The sequence below is a fragment of the Bombina bombina genome, chromosome 2 (genome assembly GCF_027579735.1).
Source record: "Bombina bombina isolate aBomBom1 chromosome 2, aBomBom1.pri, whole genome shotgun sequence".
In the NCBI taxonomy this organism is placed as follows: Eukaryota; Metazoa; Chordata; class Amphibia; order Anura; family Bombinatoridae; genus Bombina; species Bombina bombina.
The window spans coordinates 113,364,471-113,378,914 of record NC_069500.1 but is presented as its reverse complement, the minus strand read 5'-3'; the positions used below and the strand labels follow the sequence as shown (position 1 = coordinate 113,378,914).

Genomic DNA, 14,444 nt, shown 5'->3' with positions numbered 1-14,444 from the left:
ATGCACTTGTGGGGCTAGCTGGTGATTAGTGGCTGCACAAATATGCAACTTGTCATTGGCTCATCTGATGGGTTCAACTAGTTCCCAGCAGTGCATTGTTTCTATTTCAACAAATGATAACAAGAGAATGAATCAAATTTGATAATAGGAGTAAAATGCAAAGTTGTTTAAAATTACATCCGCTATCTGAATCATGAAAGAAAAGTTTTGGCTTTCATATCCTTCTACATAGGTTTCCAAATACAACTATCATCACTATATAAAATGAGAGACATAAGGCAAAGCTATGTTTTATTCTGCCGAAATAATACTATTTTATTTATACTTTATCAAACGCTATATATGTAGTTCTAATTTGTTTTTAACTAAAGAATATGTCAAAATTAATATTATATAACATAAAAACATAAATAATGTTTTGTAGCATTTCTAGACAACAAAAAATTGATTTTCATTTTGTTTCAGAACCAGACGGTGATGTTTATGATGATGTAGAAACAAGCGACTTCCCTCCTCCTCCTTTGGAATCAACGTAAGAAATATAATGAAAACAATTTGTTTAACCCCTTTACGCCGTTAGGATGTTCGATGAGCGCTGGATTTTAACGCTGTTAGGACGTCATGGAACGTCCTACCATACATGGCGTTCTGCAGCTTCTCCTTTGGCGAAAGGCCAGGATCGGCCTGGGGGCGTGCCTAGCAGCGTATGTAGTCCCTCATAAACCGATCCTTGTCTTGAAATCACACGATAACATTGATGAGCGTGTGATTTAATTTTTACTAATAATGTTTACTTCGTTCTGATGAGATCACTATTGTACCACCACGAAAGGGTTAATGAAAACTTTATATTTATGTTGAGTAACACTTTTTTATTGCACTTTGATCTTTTTTGTTGCAAGTAGAGCCAGGATATGAAATTACATTTATTATGCCTAGATTATCATAAAATTAGTAATTAAAACATTTAAGTATTTAAAGACACATACACCAGTTTAATTTAGTTTCCTTTGCTTAAGTAAACATTAAACTCTTTATATATATATATAAACACAGTCTAGCAATAGCACTCTCTGGATTTAAATCACAACAAACTTTATTGTGAGCGTTTTTGGAGCATTCACTCCTTCCTCAGACAATCAAAACGTGAACAAAACAGTGCTTTTTTGCAAAGCCAGGCTATAAGGCGCTAAACATAAATAGAGATACACGCCTCCCCCTCATACAGCGTCAGAACACCAAGCTGGAAATGTTTGTAGTTTTTGTAAATGGAGGCTTACAATATGGTGTGTAAACATATTAAATACATAGGCCCGTAATGATTTGGTTTTATATGGATAGCAGGTGCTATATTTCTAAAACGGTGAGTTCTCTATGTTTAGGTCCTTATAGCCTGGCTTTGCACGATTTTAATGATAATTATGATTGTGGTGATTTATCTCCTGGGTCTAATTCCTACGTGTATAGAGGGTATGATTTGTCACTAGGTTTATGCACTTTATACATTATTGATATTATGAATATAATTTGCACTTTTGATATGTAGTACATATCCTATGATTGACATTTTTCTATGTCCCTAATGTCGTGTTGAGATTATCACCTGTATGCAATGATGATGATTTGTGATACTGTTTTGTGATTGGATACAGAGGAAGCAGGAGAGTCCTGTATGTTTATTTAAGCACTCTTTTGTTCACTTTTTGATTGTCTGAGGAAGGAGTGAATGCTCCGAAAACGTTCACAATAAAGTTTGCTGTGATTTAAATCCAGAGAGTGCTGTTGCTGGACTGTATTTATTGAAAACTTTTTGCACCCTGGTACTTAACTTATTACCGAGTGGGAGTGCACTTTTTCAACTATATTGACATAAATATATAGATATATATATATATGTACATAATACAATAAATATTTTAAAAACATTTTCTTAGCAAAATTTGCATAGTTTGCTATTTCAGAACATTTTAGAAAGACTCACTGAAAAGCCTCCTCTGCAATGACCTGTCAGAGAACAGATGCTATGAACTCTTCCACTAGTCCAAGTAGGATTAGGCAAAATGCGGCATACTTAAAGGGACACAGTGTACTGGAAAATTGGCTTCCCCTTAGAATATAAAATGTATTGGAAATTGCTTCTTTAGGTTTGTTTATTGATTTATGCAAAATAGGTGGTTTTGCTGTTTAAAACCAAAACACATTCAAATTGGTTAAGCTTGCAGAAAGAGCAGACATCCTTATCTTTTTTTTTCCTATAAATAATTGTCTCCTTATATCATCTCTCTCTGATTACACAAAAGCAAGTACAATTGAAAATTAACATTTTAGTACAATATCTCAGAACCCTCACTTGGAGTTTAAATTATTCTACAGTTTCTTGTTTACATAGCTCTAATATAGCCATTCAGTATAGGAGGGGATACAACAGACAAAAGTAGCTATTTCAAACAACAAAACAAAGGTAAATTAACTATTTGTAAGCTATTTAATGCAATTTAACAGGTAAATGGATCATTGGGAACACATTTAAGGGTAGACAATGTTACAGTACACTGTCCCTTTAAGCATGCATTATGTATTCTAAAGGTAAATTACAGGCAAAAAGGCAAAATAAATAATGAATACAAATAACATTTTTAACTATCTTTAAACATTTATGGAGGATTTGTTTTGAGTTGAATGCCTTTTTAAAAAGGCATGACCTACAAAACTATGTATGTATATATATATATATATATATATATATATAATATAATATATATATATATATTATATGGGTTTTAAGACAGAGAAAAAACCTGAACCTAGTATATCAGGATGAAAGACAGGGAATTCAGCACTCTTTTCAAAAAGTTTTTTATTTAGCTCATCAAAGTAAAATGAGGGGTATCCCAAAAAAGAATAAACTTGAGTGGCCACAAGAGAGGACAATCTCTAGCATTTATTTAGCGAAACATATTGTTTCAAAAATACAGATACAATATGTCTATAGCAATAGACCAAGAAAGAAATTGTACATACAACAGAAAAAATGAACACAAAATAATAAAACAAACCTGACCGGTCAGGGGTTAGCGTGAATACCTGAACTTTGTACATATACTGACATGGAATTTCAACAGGTATACCTATATTACAGAAGATAGCTAAATTTGCTGTCAATTTTCATGTCAGACAGAGATATCTCAATGTGTGAATGGTGAAGTAACTATATTTCACACGGAGCCTTTGTCATACTACTACACCCAGCTGCGAACGGCACCTTCAAGTATAGGGTTAATTGCCGGGCAGGTATAAGAATGGGATCTAAGTAGATACTGACATTTGCGCCCACAGAAATATGGTGTAACTATGGGCAATACATATAAGGCATATTTTTATATTGTGCATACAAATAAAAAGGGAGATATATTAGTGAGACACACTTTTTAAACTACTACACCCTACTGCGTGCGGCACCTTAAGATATAAGGCTTAATGCCGTGCAGGTGTATAGATGGGATCTAAGTAGTTAATAGTGTATCTCATAATATGTACATTCGTCTGTTAGTAAGCAGGAAGCAAACAGTATAGGCGTAAGCATGGGACGTAGCTCAGCAGGAATAAGTAGCAGGCAGATAGTAGCATATATTTTTCTGTTAGTTGCTAGACAGTCCCGTGCAAGCAGTCTTAAATGCATGAGGATGAAAAGTTCATGATAGAGATGGTAAGCATAAGTGCAAAGTGGGAGACTGCACGGTAGTTGTGCTTAGTAGTGATGTTATTTCGAGACTTGTAGTTTTACCCTTGCAACCGGGTAGCAATATCCAGTTCTTATATAGATGTGCCTATTTATCAGGCAAGACTTATAATGGCATACGACCTGTTTCCTGCTCAATCCCAGGACTATTGTATGGCAAGCAGTCCTTTGTGGATCCCCAAATCCATCTTACAGGAGATCCTTCATGAGCGTAAGTTTGCAGAGCTGTTAAGTTCAGTGGCGTTCACACGCCCTGACGAAGCCCGACACACCCAGCGGGTGAAACGCGCGTCGGCATTGGACAAGCCGACACGGAACATGAGGTTCGTGTGAACGCCACTGAACTTAACAGCTCTGCAAACTTACGCTCATGAAGGATCTCCTGTAAGATGGATTTGGGGATCCACAAAGGACTGCTTGCCATACAATAGTCCTGGGATTGAGCAGGAAACAGGTCGTATGCCATTATAAGTCTTGCCTGATAAATAGGCACATCTATATAAGAACTGGATATTGCTACCCGGTTGCAAGGGTAAAACTACAAGTCTCGAAATAACATCACTACTAAGCACAACTACCGTGCAGTCTCCCACTTTGCACTTATGCTTACCATCTCTATCATGAACTTTTCATCCTCATGCATTTAAGACTGCTTGCACGGGACTGTCTAGCAACTAACAGAAAAATATATGCTACTATCTGCCTGCTACTTATTCCTGCTGAGCTACGTCCCATGCTTACGCCTATACTGTTTGCTTCCTGCTTACTAACAGACGAATGTACATATTATGAGATACACTATTAACTACTTAGATCCCATCTATACACCTGCACGGCATTAAGCCTTATATCTTAAGGTGCCGCACGCAGTAGGGTGTAGTAGTTTAAAAAGTGTGTCTCACTAATATATCTCCCTTTTTATTTGTATGCACAATATAAAAATATGCCTTATATGTATTGCCCATAGTTACACCATATTTCTGTGGGCGCAAATGTCAGTATCTACTTAGATCCCATTCTTATACCTGCCCGGCAATTAACCCTATACTTGAAGGTGCCGTTCGCAGCTGGGTGTAGTAGTATGACAAAGGCTCCGTGTGAAATATAGTTACTTCACCATTCACACATTGAGATATCTCTGTCTGACATGAAAATTGACAGCAAATTTAGCTATCTTCTGTAATATAGGTATACCTGTTGAAATTCCATGTCAGTATATGTACAAAGTTCAGGTATTCACGCTAACCCCTGACCGGTCAGGTTTGTTTTATTATTTTGTGTTCATTTTTTCTGTTGTATGTACAATTTCTTTCTTGGTCTATTGCTATAGACATATTGTATCTGTATTTTTGAAACAATATGTTTCGCTAAATAAATGCTAGAGATTGTCCTCTCTTGTGGCCACTCAAGTTTATTCTTTTTTGGGATACCCCTCATTTTACTTTGATGAGCTAAATAAAAAACTTTTTGAAAAGAGTGCTGAATTCCCTGTCTTTCATCCTGATATACTAGGTTCAGGTTTTTTCTCTGTCTTAAAACCCATATAATTTATTTTAAGGGTCTGCACCACATTTAAGTCATATTGAGGCCATACCGGTATTTGTCCAAGAACTGGTGGGTCACTACTTATTAGCTCTTAGCAGTTGCGTCCCCTCCGTCATTTCCCATATATATATATATATATACACATTATACACATATACTTTTGCAGCACTGAATAATTAGTTTGGAACAAGTTACCAAATATTCAGTATTTGTTTATTATTAAACGAAACAAATACCGAATAGCGCTACGCAGTAATATTCTGAAAAAAATTGTTTTTCAGAATATTTCTGCCCTGCACTATTCGGTATTTGTTTCGTTTAATAATAAACAAATACTGAATATTTGGTAACGTTAAGTAAATGTTTATTTATTGCAGATAAAAAAGTATCACCTGCAGTTCTATACTTACCTATAGGACGCTAATTAAGGAAGCAACCCCCCCCCCCCCACTCTAAAATAAAAAAAACACTGTAATATAAGAATCTTGTTAAGATTTAATTTAGATTTGTAAATAACCTTCTTCCTTTTGTGCTTTCAAAATTAGCCTTTCATACAACTACTAGCAATGCACCAAATACCTCTGTATAATTCCTAACCGGCTGCACAAAATTAAAGCAATTAGTTAAACTAAAGGAGGAGTTCTCGAAACAAATGATACATTTAAATTTCATAATTAAAAATATTAATTTGTGTTATAAAATAAAATAGAATTTTCATGACCTTTATTACAATTATTTCTGCTCATGGAAAACAAGAGTCTATGTACCATGATATATGTAGTTGTAGATGTCAAACACAATTAAGACATGTTCTTTAACATTAGATTCCCAAATATGACAAGTGCTGCTAGAGTCTCCATTTAAAGCATCAAGAACAAATGAACATATATAAAGTCTTAGATCACAAAGGACAATTTTTTATTAAAGGGACATGTTTCTCAAATTTGGAGGCACTTGAAAGTAATGCAGCATATTTGTAAAAAGATCACTAGAAAAGATCACATGAATAGCTCTATGTGAAAAATGAAGATCTTTTACCTCAAAATGTTATTAATAGCCACATCCCGTTGAAAAGGTAATTTAAAGGGATATGAAACAGTACTCATTTAGTAAAAACCAAACATACTAAATCAAATTAACCATAAAAACTGACTTTAAAAAACAGCAAACAACTTACTAGTTACTTGTTTGCTTGCAAAATGAGCAAATATAAATGATCAGTGTAGCCATTGCCCTCAGGGAGAGGAGGGAGCTGACATGTTGATAACTTAAAGGGACAGTCTACACCTTAGTCATCTTAAAGTCTTACTTTAGATTAAGCTGCAAATATCCTCCTGCACCATTTCTATATCATGCAGCAGTAACAGTAAAAAAGTTATTTTAAAATGACTATTGTTTCTGGTGACTTTGAAATGGCTGCTAAGCTCCGCCCACTGATGACATCATGATCTGGGCTGCATCTATGCTCTCTGCTGAATAGCACTAACAGACTGTTGAATCCAATTAGTAAGTCTTTTGTAACTAGCGAAGCCTTTAATGCAGCCCAGATTATGATGAAATCAGTGGGCGGAGCTTGGCAGCCATTTCACTGTGACCAGAAACAATAGTCATTTTAAAATAACTTTTTTACTTTTACTGCTGCATGACATATAAAAAGTGCAGGAGGATATTTTCATCTTAAACTAAAGTAAGCCTTTAAGATGACTAAGGTGTAGACTGTCCCTTTAAGTTGCATTCTATCCTAAAATTATCATGGACAAAACAGACTTCCTGTTTCACTAGTATTCCCTGAATGGTAAACCTTCTCATGTTAATCTATTTTTATATCCCATTAAATTATGTTAGTCTCGGGACTAGCAAGGGAGCGTGCATCTGGCCGGTGCAGACACAGTCACTTTATTTCCCTTCTCGGTTTAAGAAACGTTACTATGAAATCTCCCCAAATTACTGTGAAATCCCACAAGATCACACTAAAGCAAAGTGTGAGCACAGCACTATTGATGCTGATTGGCTATTGTTTTTTTATCATGCAGATGAAAGCAGCTAAAGTATAACTGCTCACAGAACCCTTACTCTGGTGAGCTAAAGACATGTTGAGGTAAAATATCTTCCTCTTTTACATGAAGGGGTTCATGTCATATTTTTTAGATATGCTGAATTTCTTTCAAGTGATTTAGCATAAGGATAACATGTTCTTTTTATGACTAGATAGACAACTAAATTGTTTTTCTCAATTACCCACACTAATTTTTATTAGAACAGGCAATAAGATACATATAAATATATTACCTGATGCGGAAAGTCATGGAAAAGAACCATAGCATTTACATTAAAAAAAAGTAAATACTTTTTTTTTCATTCAATGTGACAGATTAACAATAAGCACAAAATCCTCTACCCTTGGAAAATCAGCTGACAGAGACAGCAAGACTCTTAAAAAGCTTGAAAAAGAAGAAAAAGAATTCAGAAAAAAATTTAAGGTAATTTTTATTAGTTGTGTAAAAAAACAGACCACTTCTCTGTTGCCACTTTGTCTCATTTCTTGAGTTATAGAGGGGCTCATATTTGCTTCTCAGGTCCTGCAAGTACTTTACTAACAGAACTCTGAAAAAACGTTATCTACTCCTTCCAGAACAGTTTCTGTCTTCTGGATGTTGTCACGGGAACCATTTATTCTTGTCTGTAATATGCATGAAGAAAGACGAGTGGACCGTGGTCAATGCACCGTCAAAACTGCAAAAAAACAACAACACTAAACCACATGAAATATTAATATTTCACGATCCAATGTTCTTCACATAGAAAAATATGTTCTATTTATTTTTAAATAAATATTTCTATGTATATACCTATACCTGTATATCTATTCATATAAATATATAGGTATAGATATGTAGTTGACATGAACAGTATCATATATATATTTAATAATAAAAAGTACATTATTTTCTATGTGAAGAACATAGGAATGTAAAATATGTCTTTTGTGCATCATGTTTTGCCATTTAGATTTTAATGTGATTGGGTTAACGCACATGAAAACTTAGTAATCTTAAAGCACGTTATTGAAATATTACATCTAAAATATTTTTTAAAATATATAAAATTATTAAACATATTGTAAAATATTCTAAATAATATAAAGAATATATCTATATATTTTGCAGTATGTTTACTAATTTGTATTCATTTTTTTAATATTTAAAAAAAAAAACATTGCAACATTCAATATTGTGTCATAACCCTGGCATATAAAACTACAACAAAAATTAAACAATAAAAATAAAAATAAATCTTTTAAGTTAGAGCATTAGACAAACATAAGAAACAATTTATATGACTATTAGCAGCTCCATCTTGAACAACTAAATTTCGCTTTTTCTACCTTTCCGTCTTTATAAATAGGAGTGATCGTATAACATTAAATATTAGTATGGTGTTCTTGTTTAAATATTGATATAAATGGTGGTCATTCATGAAGTTTTTATTAAAACACCTATGTGGAAAGTGTTTTTGTTTTCACCCTGTCATCCCCTATGAGTGCCAAGTAAGCTAAATTTAGCTCGTCTGATTACAATTAATAAATATTTAAATCCTGGATTGTTCAGAGCTCTCAGGTACAATAGATGGACTCTCCACCTTGCTTTTACCAATTATTTTTTTTGCAAGGAATTTTTGCTATCAATTGTTGTTTGTAGAGAGGCTGCCTTTGTAAGTTAACAGATATTTTATAATAATAAAAAGTATTTTAACCTGAAAACCACAGTGTGATCCCATACAATAAAAAATATGGTAAATATGTAAATATGTAAACAGAGGCGTAACTAGAAACTACAGTACTATGTAAAGCTTAGGAGAAAAAGATATTAAAAAAAGTATCCAAATGGAAACCACTATAGTCCCCTCCTTTCTGCTTTATAGTATAGGGGGAAAAAAAGTATGAGACTTGCGGTAATCCATGTGCCCTCCGCATTAAAACTAAAACAGATGCTCACATAAAGAGATTTAAGTCAACCCTGTAGGAAAACAAAAAATCAAATATCATCAGCTTTCTGGGTAAGACTCAGGTTACAAAAAATATGTTTTTATATCATTTATAGCATTACAATAAGACAATAAAATGAATACATTAACTCAGTAGAGTGCTGTATTATTAAGATCATTTACTTGTTACAAGAAACCCAGCCATTTTGCCTGAAGTGGTACATTTCCACAGACCTTATTTTTTTATATTTTCATTAAAATAGGGTTTATTAGTTCTGCTCACAGAGTATGGGATTGCAACAGGTTAATTTTAATCTACAAACAAGGGCTTCCTTTATCACTTCTGAATTTAGCACATACTTACAAATAGATTTTAATTTCTATATCATAGAAGATGCTTAGTACAGTCACACATTTACATATTCTTTCTCTCAAGTTATTGAGTAGAAAATGATATCTATCTCAGCCAGAGAGAAGGCTATGATCTTAAAATTAAGATTAATTTTGAAAGGGAACATATTTAGATTATTTTTTTTTATCTCCATTGGTTATGCAATAAATAAACTGAAATGTTTTCATTACATCTAATGCATTTTAGTAAATACTTGATATATTTTTATTTTATAGTTTAATGGTGACATTAAAGTGCTCTCAATAACACAAGTAGCATCCACCCTGACCTCAAAAAAATTTGGATCAAAAGATTTACCACTGAAACCTGGGGAGTCGTTGGAAGTCATACAACACACAAACGAAACTACTCTCCTTTGTAGAAATAACGATGGAAAATGTAAGTCCTCCATTTACTTTTCCACATTGTATCTAGGGATAAAAGTGGCAAACCATTTTTTTTTATTCTGATTAGTATTAGATAAAATAACCAGATAAGCAAGATAACTTAATTGTTAGTAACTGCAAACATATCTATGAAAATGTATAATATTTGTATTATTTGCAGTTGTTAAATTTACAAATGGAAGAATCCTAACCTAATTTGTGTAGTTTTACTGTTAAAGGGACACTCAGGTTAAATTAAATCTTCATGATTCAGATACAGCATGTAATTTTAAACAGCTTTCCAATTTACTTCCATTAAAAAAAATGTGCACATTCTTTTATATTTACAATTTTTGAGTCACCAGATCCTACTGAGCATGTGCAAGAATTCACAGACTATACGTATATGCATTTGTGATTGGCTGATTGCTATCACATGGTACAAGGGGAGTGGAAACATACATAACTTTGAAATTTGTTATAAAAAAATCTACTACTCATTTGAAGTTCAGACTAAGTGCTATTGCATTGTCTTGTTATCTTGCATTTGTTGATTATGCAAATCTAATGTGTTGACTGGTCCTTTAATTTAATTTAAATATATAAATATACACACACAATATATAAATCTATTAAGTTCTAAACAAAATTAAATGATTGCCTTGATAAATTTTAAACAATACTTTTTTTTTTTCTTGCAGATGGCTATGTTTTAAGAAGTAATGTAATTGACAAGTAAGTTGCTAAACATTTTTGTAAATATTGCTTCCCCGTAGTCCAACTGATATATTGTGCATGCTAATGAAGAACAGAAGAGGCACCCACATGGTTTACATATTTTGTTTTTTAATACATTTATAATATATGTTTTCCTGATTTCCATTCCCAACTGGAGACAAAACTCTATTATTTATCATTCATGTGCATTAACCCGCAGCATGCACATGCAAATACTAGTGATTTCGTCTATAATGTCAACAGCATTGCCAGCACTGAGCCATGTGCATTATCTCAGCAGTGACTCCATAATTCTATACAAACATTAACAGGAGAACAGGTTTATGGTGTTTCATGAAAGGACTGCTCCCAGCCCTCCTGATTTTTTTCTCAACAGTTCTGGTTTGGGATCTCTAACTAGCTGTTCTTCCTTTCTATATTTTCATTTTCTAGTTAAGACCCTGGACCTCATTTCCTAAAATAATCCCTTACCACAACCTTTTGCCAATGCATGAAGCTTTACTGCACTAACGCTCCGACTCCTTTGAACCCTCTACTCCACAGACTTTCCCAACCACTTTAACCTTGTTGCAAGTTACCTCCACACACTGCGTTGAAACTTATATGATCTTCCTCAATACATTATTATTCTTACCACAATCTACTACACAGACTCCCAAAATATTAACCATTAATACAAACTCCCCCACTGCATTCATTCTTATTGGTCCAACCCACCACTATTATCTATTGCAGCTACAGCAAAACATATCACTCTCACTGCCTTATAAAATAAATTGCTATTGGTTAAATGTCAGGCTATTCCTCCAGATGTCAAGGGCTGCTCCCTTAAGCCCAGTTATAGTTTATTATGCTAACATGTTGTGGTTTGAGCTTTTAGAGTACAGCTATGCTTGTATATGTGATATCACTGGGCAACATTAAAGGGACAGTAAAGTCATAATTAGACCTTCATGATTTAGACAGAACATACATTTTTAAACAACTTTCTAATTCACTGCTATTATTTAATTTGCTTTATTCTCTTGTTAACCTTTGCTGAAAGGTTTATCTAGATAAACTCAGGAGCAGCAAAGAACCTAGGTTCTAGCTGCTGATTGGTGGCTACATATATTTACCGATTGTCATTGGCTCACTCATGTGTTCAGTTAGAAACCAGTAGTGCATTGCTACTCCTTCAACAAATTATACCAAGAGAATGAAATAAATTTGATAATAGAAGTGCATTGGAAAGTTGTTTAAAATTTTATTTTTAATGTAAATCATGAAAGAATTTTTTTTTTTTTCATGTCCCTTTAATGTAAAGCATGTCCTGATGAACCTGCACTATAAGATTCTTGAAATATAAATATATTTTTATACTTAGTATGTGCTGGCTGTGTTTCTAGAACCAATGTTTAATGTTAAAAAAGTCTACATCAATAATATTTATATTCTTTATATAGTTTTTCTGTTGCAATAAATGATTAATATAAGATGTTTCTGTTGTGATAATTAATATTTACATTCTATACATTTGCTTTGCAATTGCAGTGATGGAGAAATCTATGACGACATTGGTGAAGGTACGTGAACTGAAACTTGCCTGACAAAGGGACCTCAGTGTTCTGAAATATTTCAGGGGTTATCCCTATAAGTTAGCTATTAATGTTTCTTTTTTATTTGGTGTGAAAAATTTTTTCTGATCCATATGTCTCTTTGTCCACAGAATGTGTCTACGATAATGACTAAGTATATGGGAATACTTTCAACAACCAGAACAGACAAAATATATTGCATCCCAAAATATTTTATCTCTAATATATTTCTGCTGAAACTGGAGTTGCTCTCTTTGGAAGGAAACCATTTCCAATTGCATTAATTATGATTACTCAAGAATATTTTTTTAATATGGTTAGTTATGAACTCCCAAATTGCAAGTTAATAAAGTTATATTTTTAGGAATCAATACCATTTTACAAAACACATACCAGCATTTTAAGTAGTATTTTGCATCACTGACTTGACGTATTCCATTTAAACAACTCAATTTAATGTTAAGAATTACAAATATTTTTAGTCTATTTATTAACCATTTGTTTGATGCTTGTTTTTTTATTTAGCAATTATAAGATTTAGTATTAGACAATTATTTTAACAACTGTATTAATTTAGTCAACGTGTGCTACTGATGTTTGTGCTGTGTAATGAATTACATTGAAGCTTTTAAAACTTTTAGAATATTATCCATACTTTTTTTTAAAATGGGTTAACCTTTTAAAATACAAGTTATTATAGTGAATTTGTCATCTTTCAGATTTATTGAATTCTTTCAGTCTAAAACTTTTGAACAGGTCATTCAGAACTCCTAAAATGTTAATTTTAACTCCTAACCTTTTTGATTATTCTACATAGCATGTGGCTGGCAACTAAACATGTGGCTGACTTAAAAGTATTCTGGCTTGCTCCTAGGTTTCACGTACATTTTCCATCCAATGCCTTAGAATTTGATTAAAGCACAATTTATAGGATTTGACCTCTAAACCCACACAAATGTGCTAATATGTGCAAGGAAGTCTGCTGACCTATTTGTGAAAATTACATGTTACCGTCAGGAACTCATTTTTTTTTACAGAATCAGTTATGATATGGAATCTACTGGCAGATGCAGGAGAACTGTGGGATCCTTGATGTGGGTGATCACAAGACAAATGTTAAGGGCAAGCCGTATCAAGAGTTTTCTGGGGACTCATTAATACATGGCAATATCAATATGTAAATAGGTGTAAGCTAGAAATGAATGATTTAAGGTTGGCTGATACATATAGTGGACTTCAAACAGGTGTAGACTGAGACTCAGCAACACAGTGAACTATAAATATAGATAGAAAGTAATAGGTTTGGGAGAGTAAGGAGAGGGAGGTACTTATTAAAGTCAGAAGGTTGACAAACACCAGGTAGGCTGAGACAGTATCAGAGATAGTAAAGGGTCAAGGCAGATAGTAGAAAAGCAAAAATCCAGAAACAAAGAAAAAGGATAAAAGCATTTTTTTCCTTTTTTGGAAGAAGTCTTCAGAAGAGCTTCTACCTTAAAATCTGTTACCTCCTTTTAAGGGCTAGTTGGAAGCACATTACCCAGTGGAACTAGAAAACTTGAACTATTCCATCCTTAATTGCTAGTGAGAACTCATTAGACAGTCTGCTATAAACTTCACAGCTCAAGTACATTAAATACATATTCCATATATCTTCTTTAGACCATTTTTGAAAATGAAAAATACACTAAGTAAAGATATGTTGGCTTTGATGGACTAGTCAACTGCTATTCCCTTATGGAAACCTAGAAGTAAAATGATTCTATCAAGGCTTAGAGATACAAATGCTTTCAAGGAAAACTTAGAAGAAAATATCTCCTGATGTTAGTTCAGTACTTCTAAAAAGATGAAATTGAAATCTACTAATGAGAAGTGTAGTATCCATGACACAAATAAGCGTAGTAGCCATGCACACAGAAACTTAAAAAAAGTTTACAAAGTGGTACACCTACAGCATAGGATTCTGGAAGATGACTGATAAAATATAACTCTTATTTTATTAGAAAAAAAAATTGGGGTAACTATGTACAATTATAATACCGAGACTGATGGAGGACTCCCCATGAAATGGTTCAGATCAAGATTAC

The 14,444-nt window shown here is 33.2% G+C and overlaps 1 protein-coding gene across 1 annotated transcript in view; it reads left to right on the top strand.

The window, feature by feature from the left end:
• FYB1 (FYN binding protein 1) overlaps positions 1-13,064 on the top strand; it is a 242,792-nt gene extending 229,728 nt beyond the window's left edge. Inside the window, exons 14-19 of the mRNA XM_053701223.1 lie at positions 466-532; positions 7,656-7,764; positions 9,896-10,058; positions 10,747-10,780; positions 12,317-12,348; positions 12,492-13,064. Of these exons, the coding sequence (XP_053557198.1) occupies positions 466-532; positions 7,656-7,764; positions 9,896-10,058; positions 10,747-10,780; positions 12,317-12,348; positions 12,492-12,514 (428 nt within the window). The 3' untranslated portion in view covers positions 12,515-13,064. The remainder of the gene's footprint in view (positions 1-465; positions 533-7,655; positions 7,765-9,895; positions 10,059-10,746; positions 10,781-12,316; positions 12,349-12,491) is intronic.
• The last annotated feature ends 1,380 nt before the right edge of the window (positions 13,065-14,444 follow it).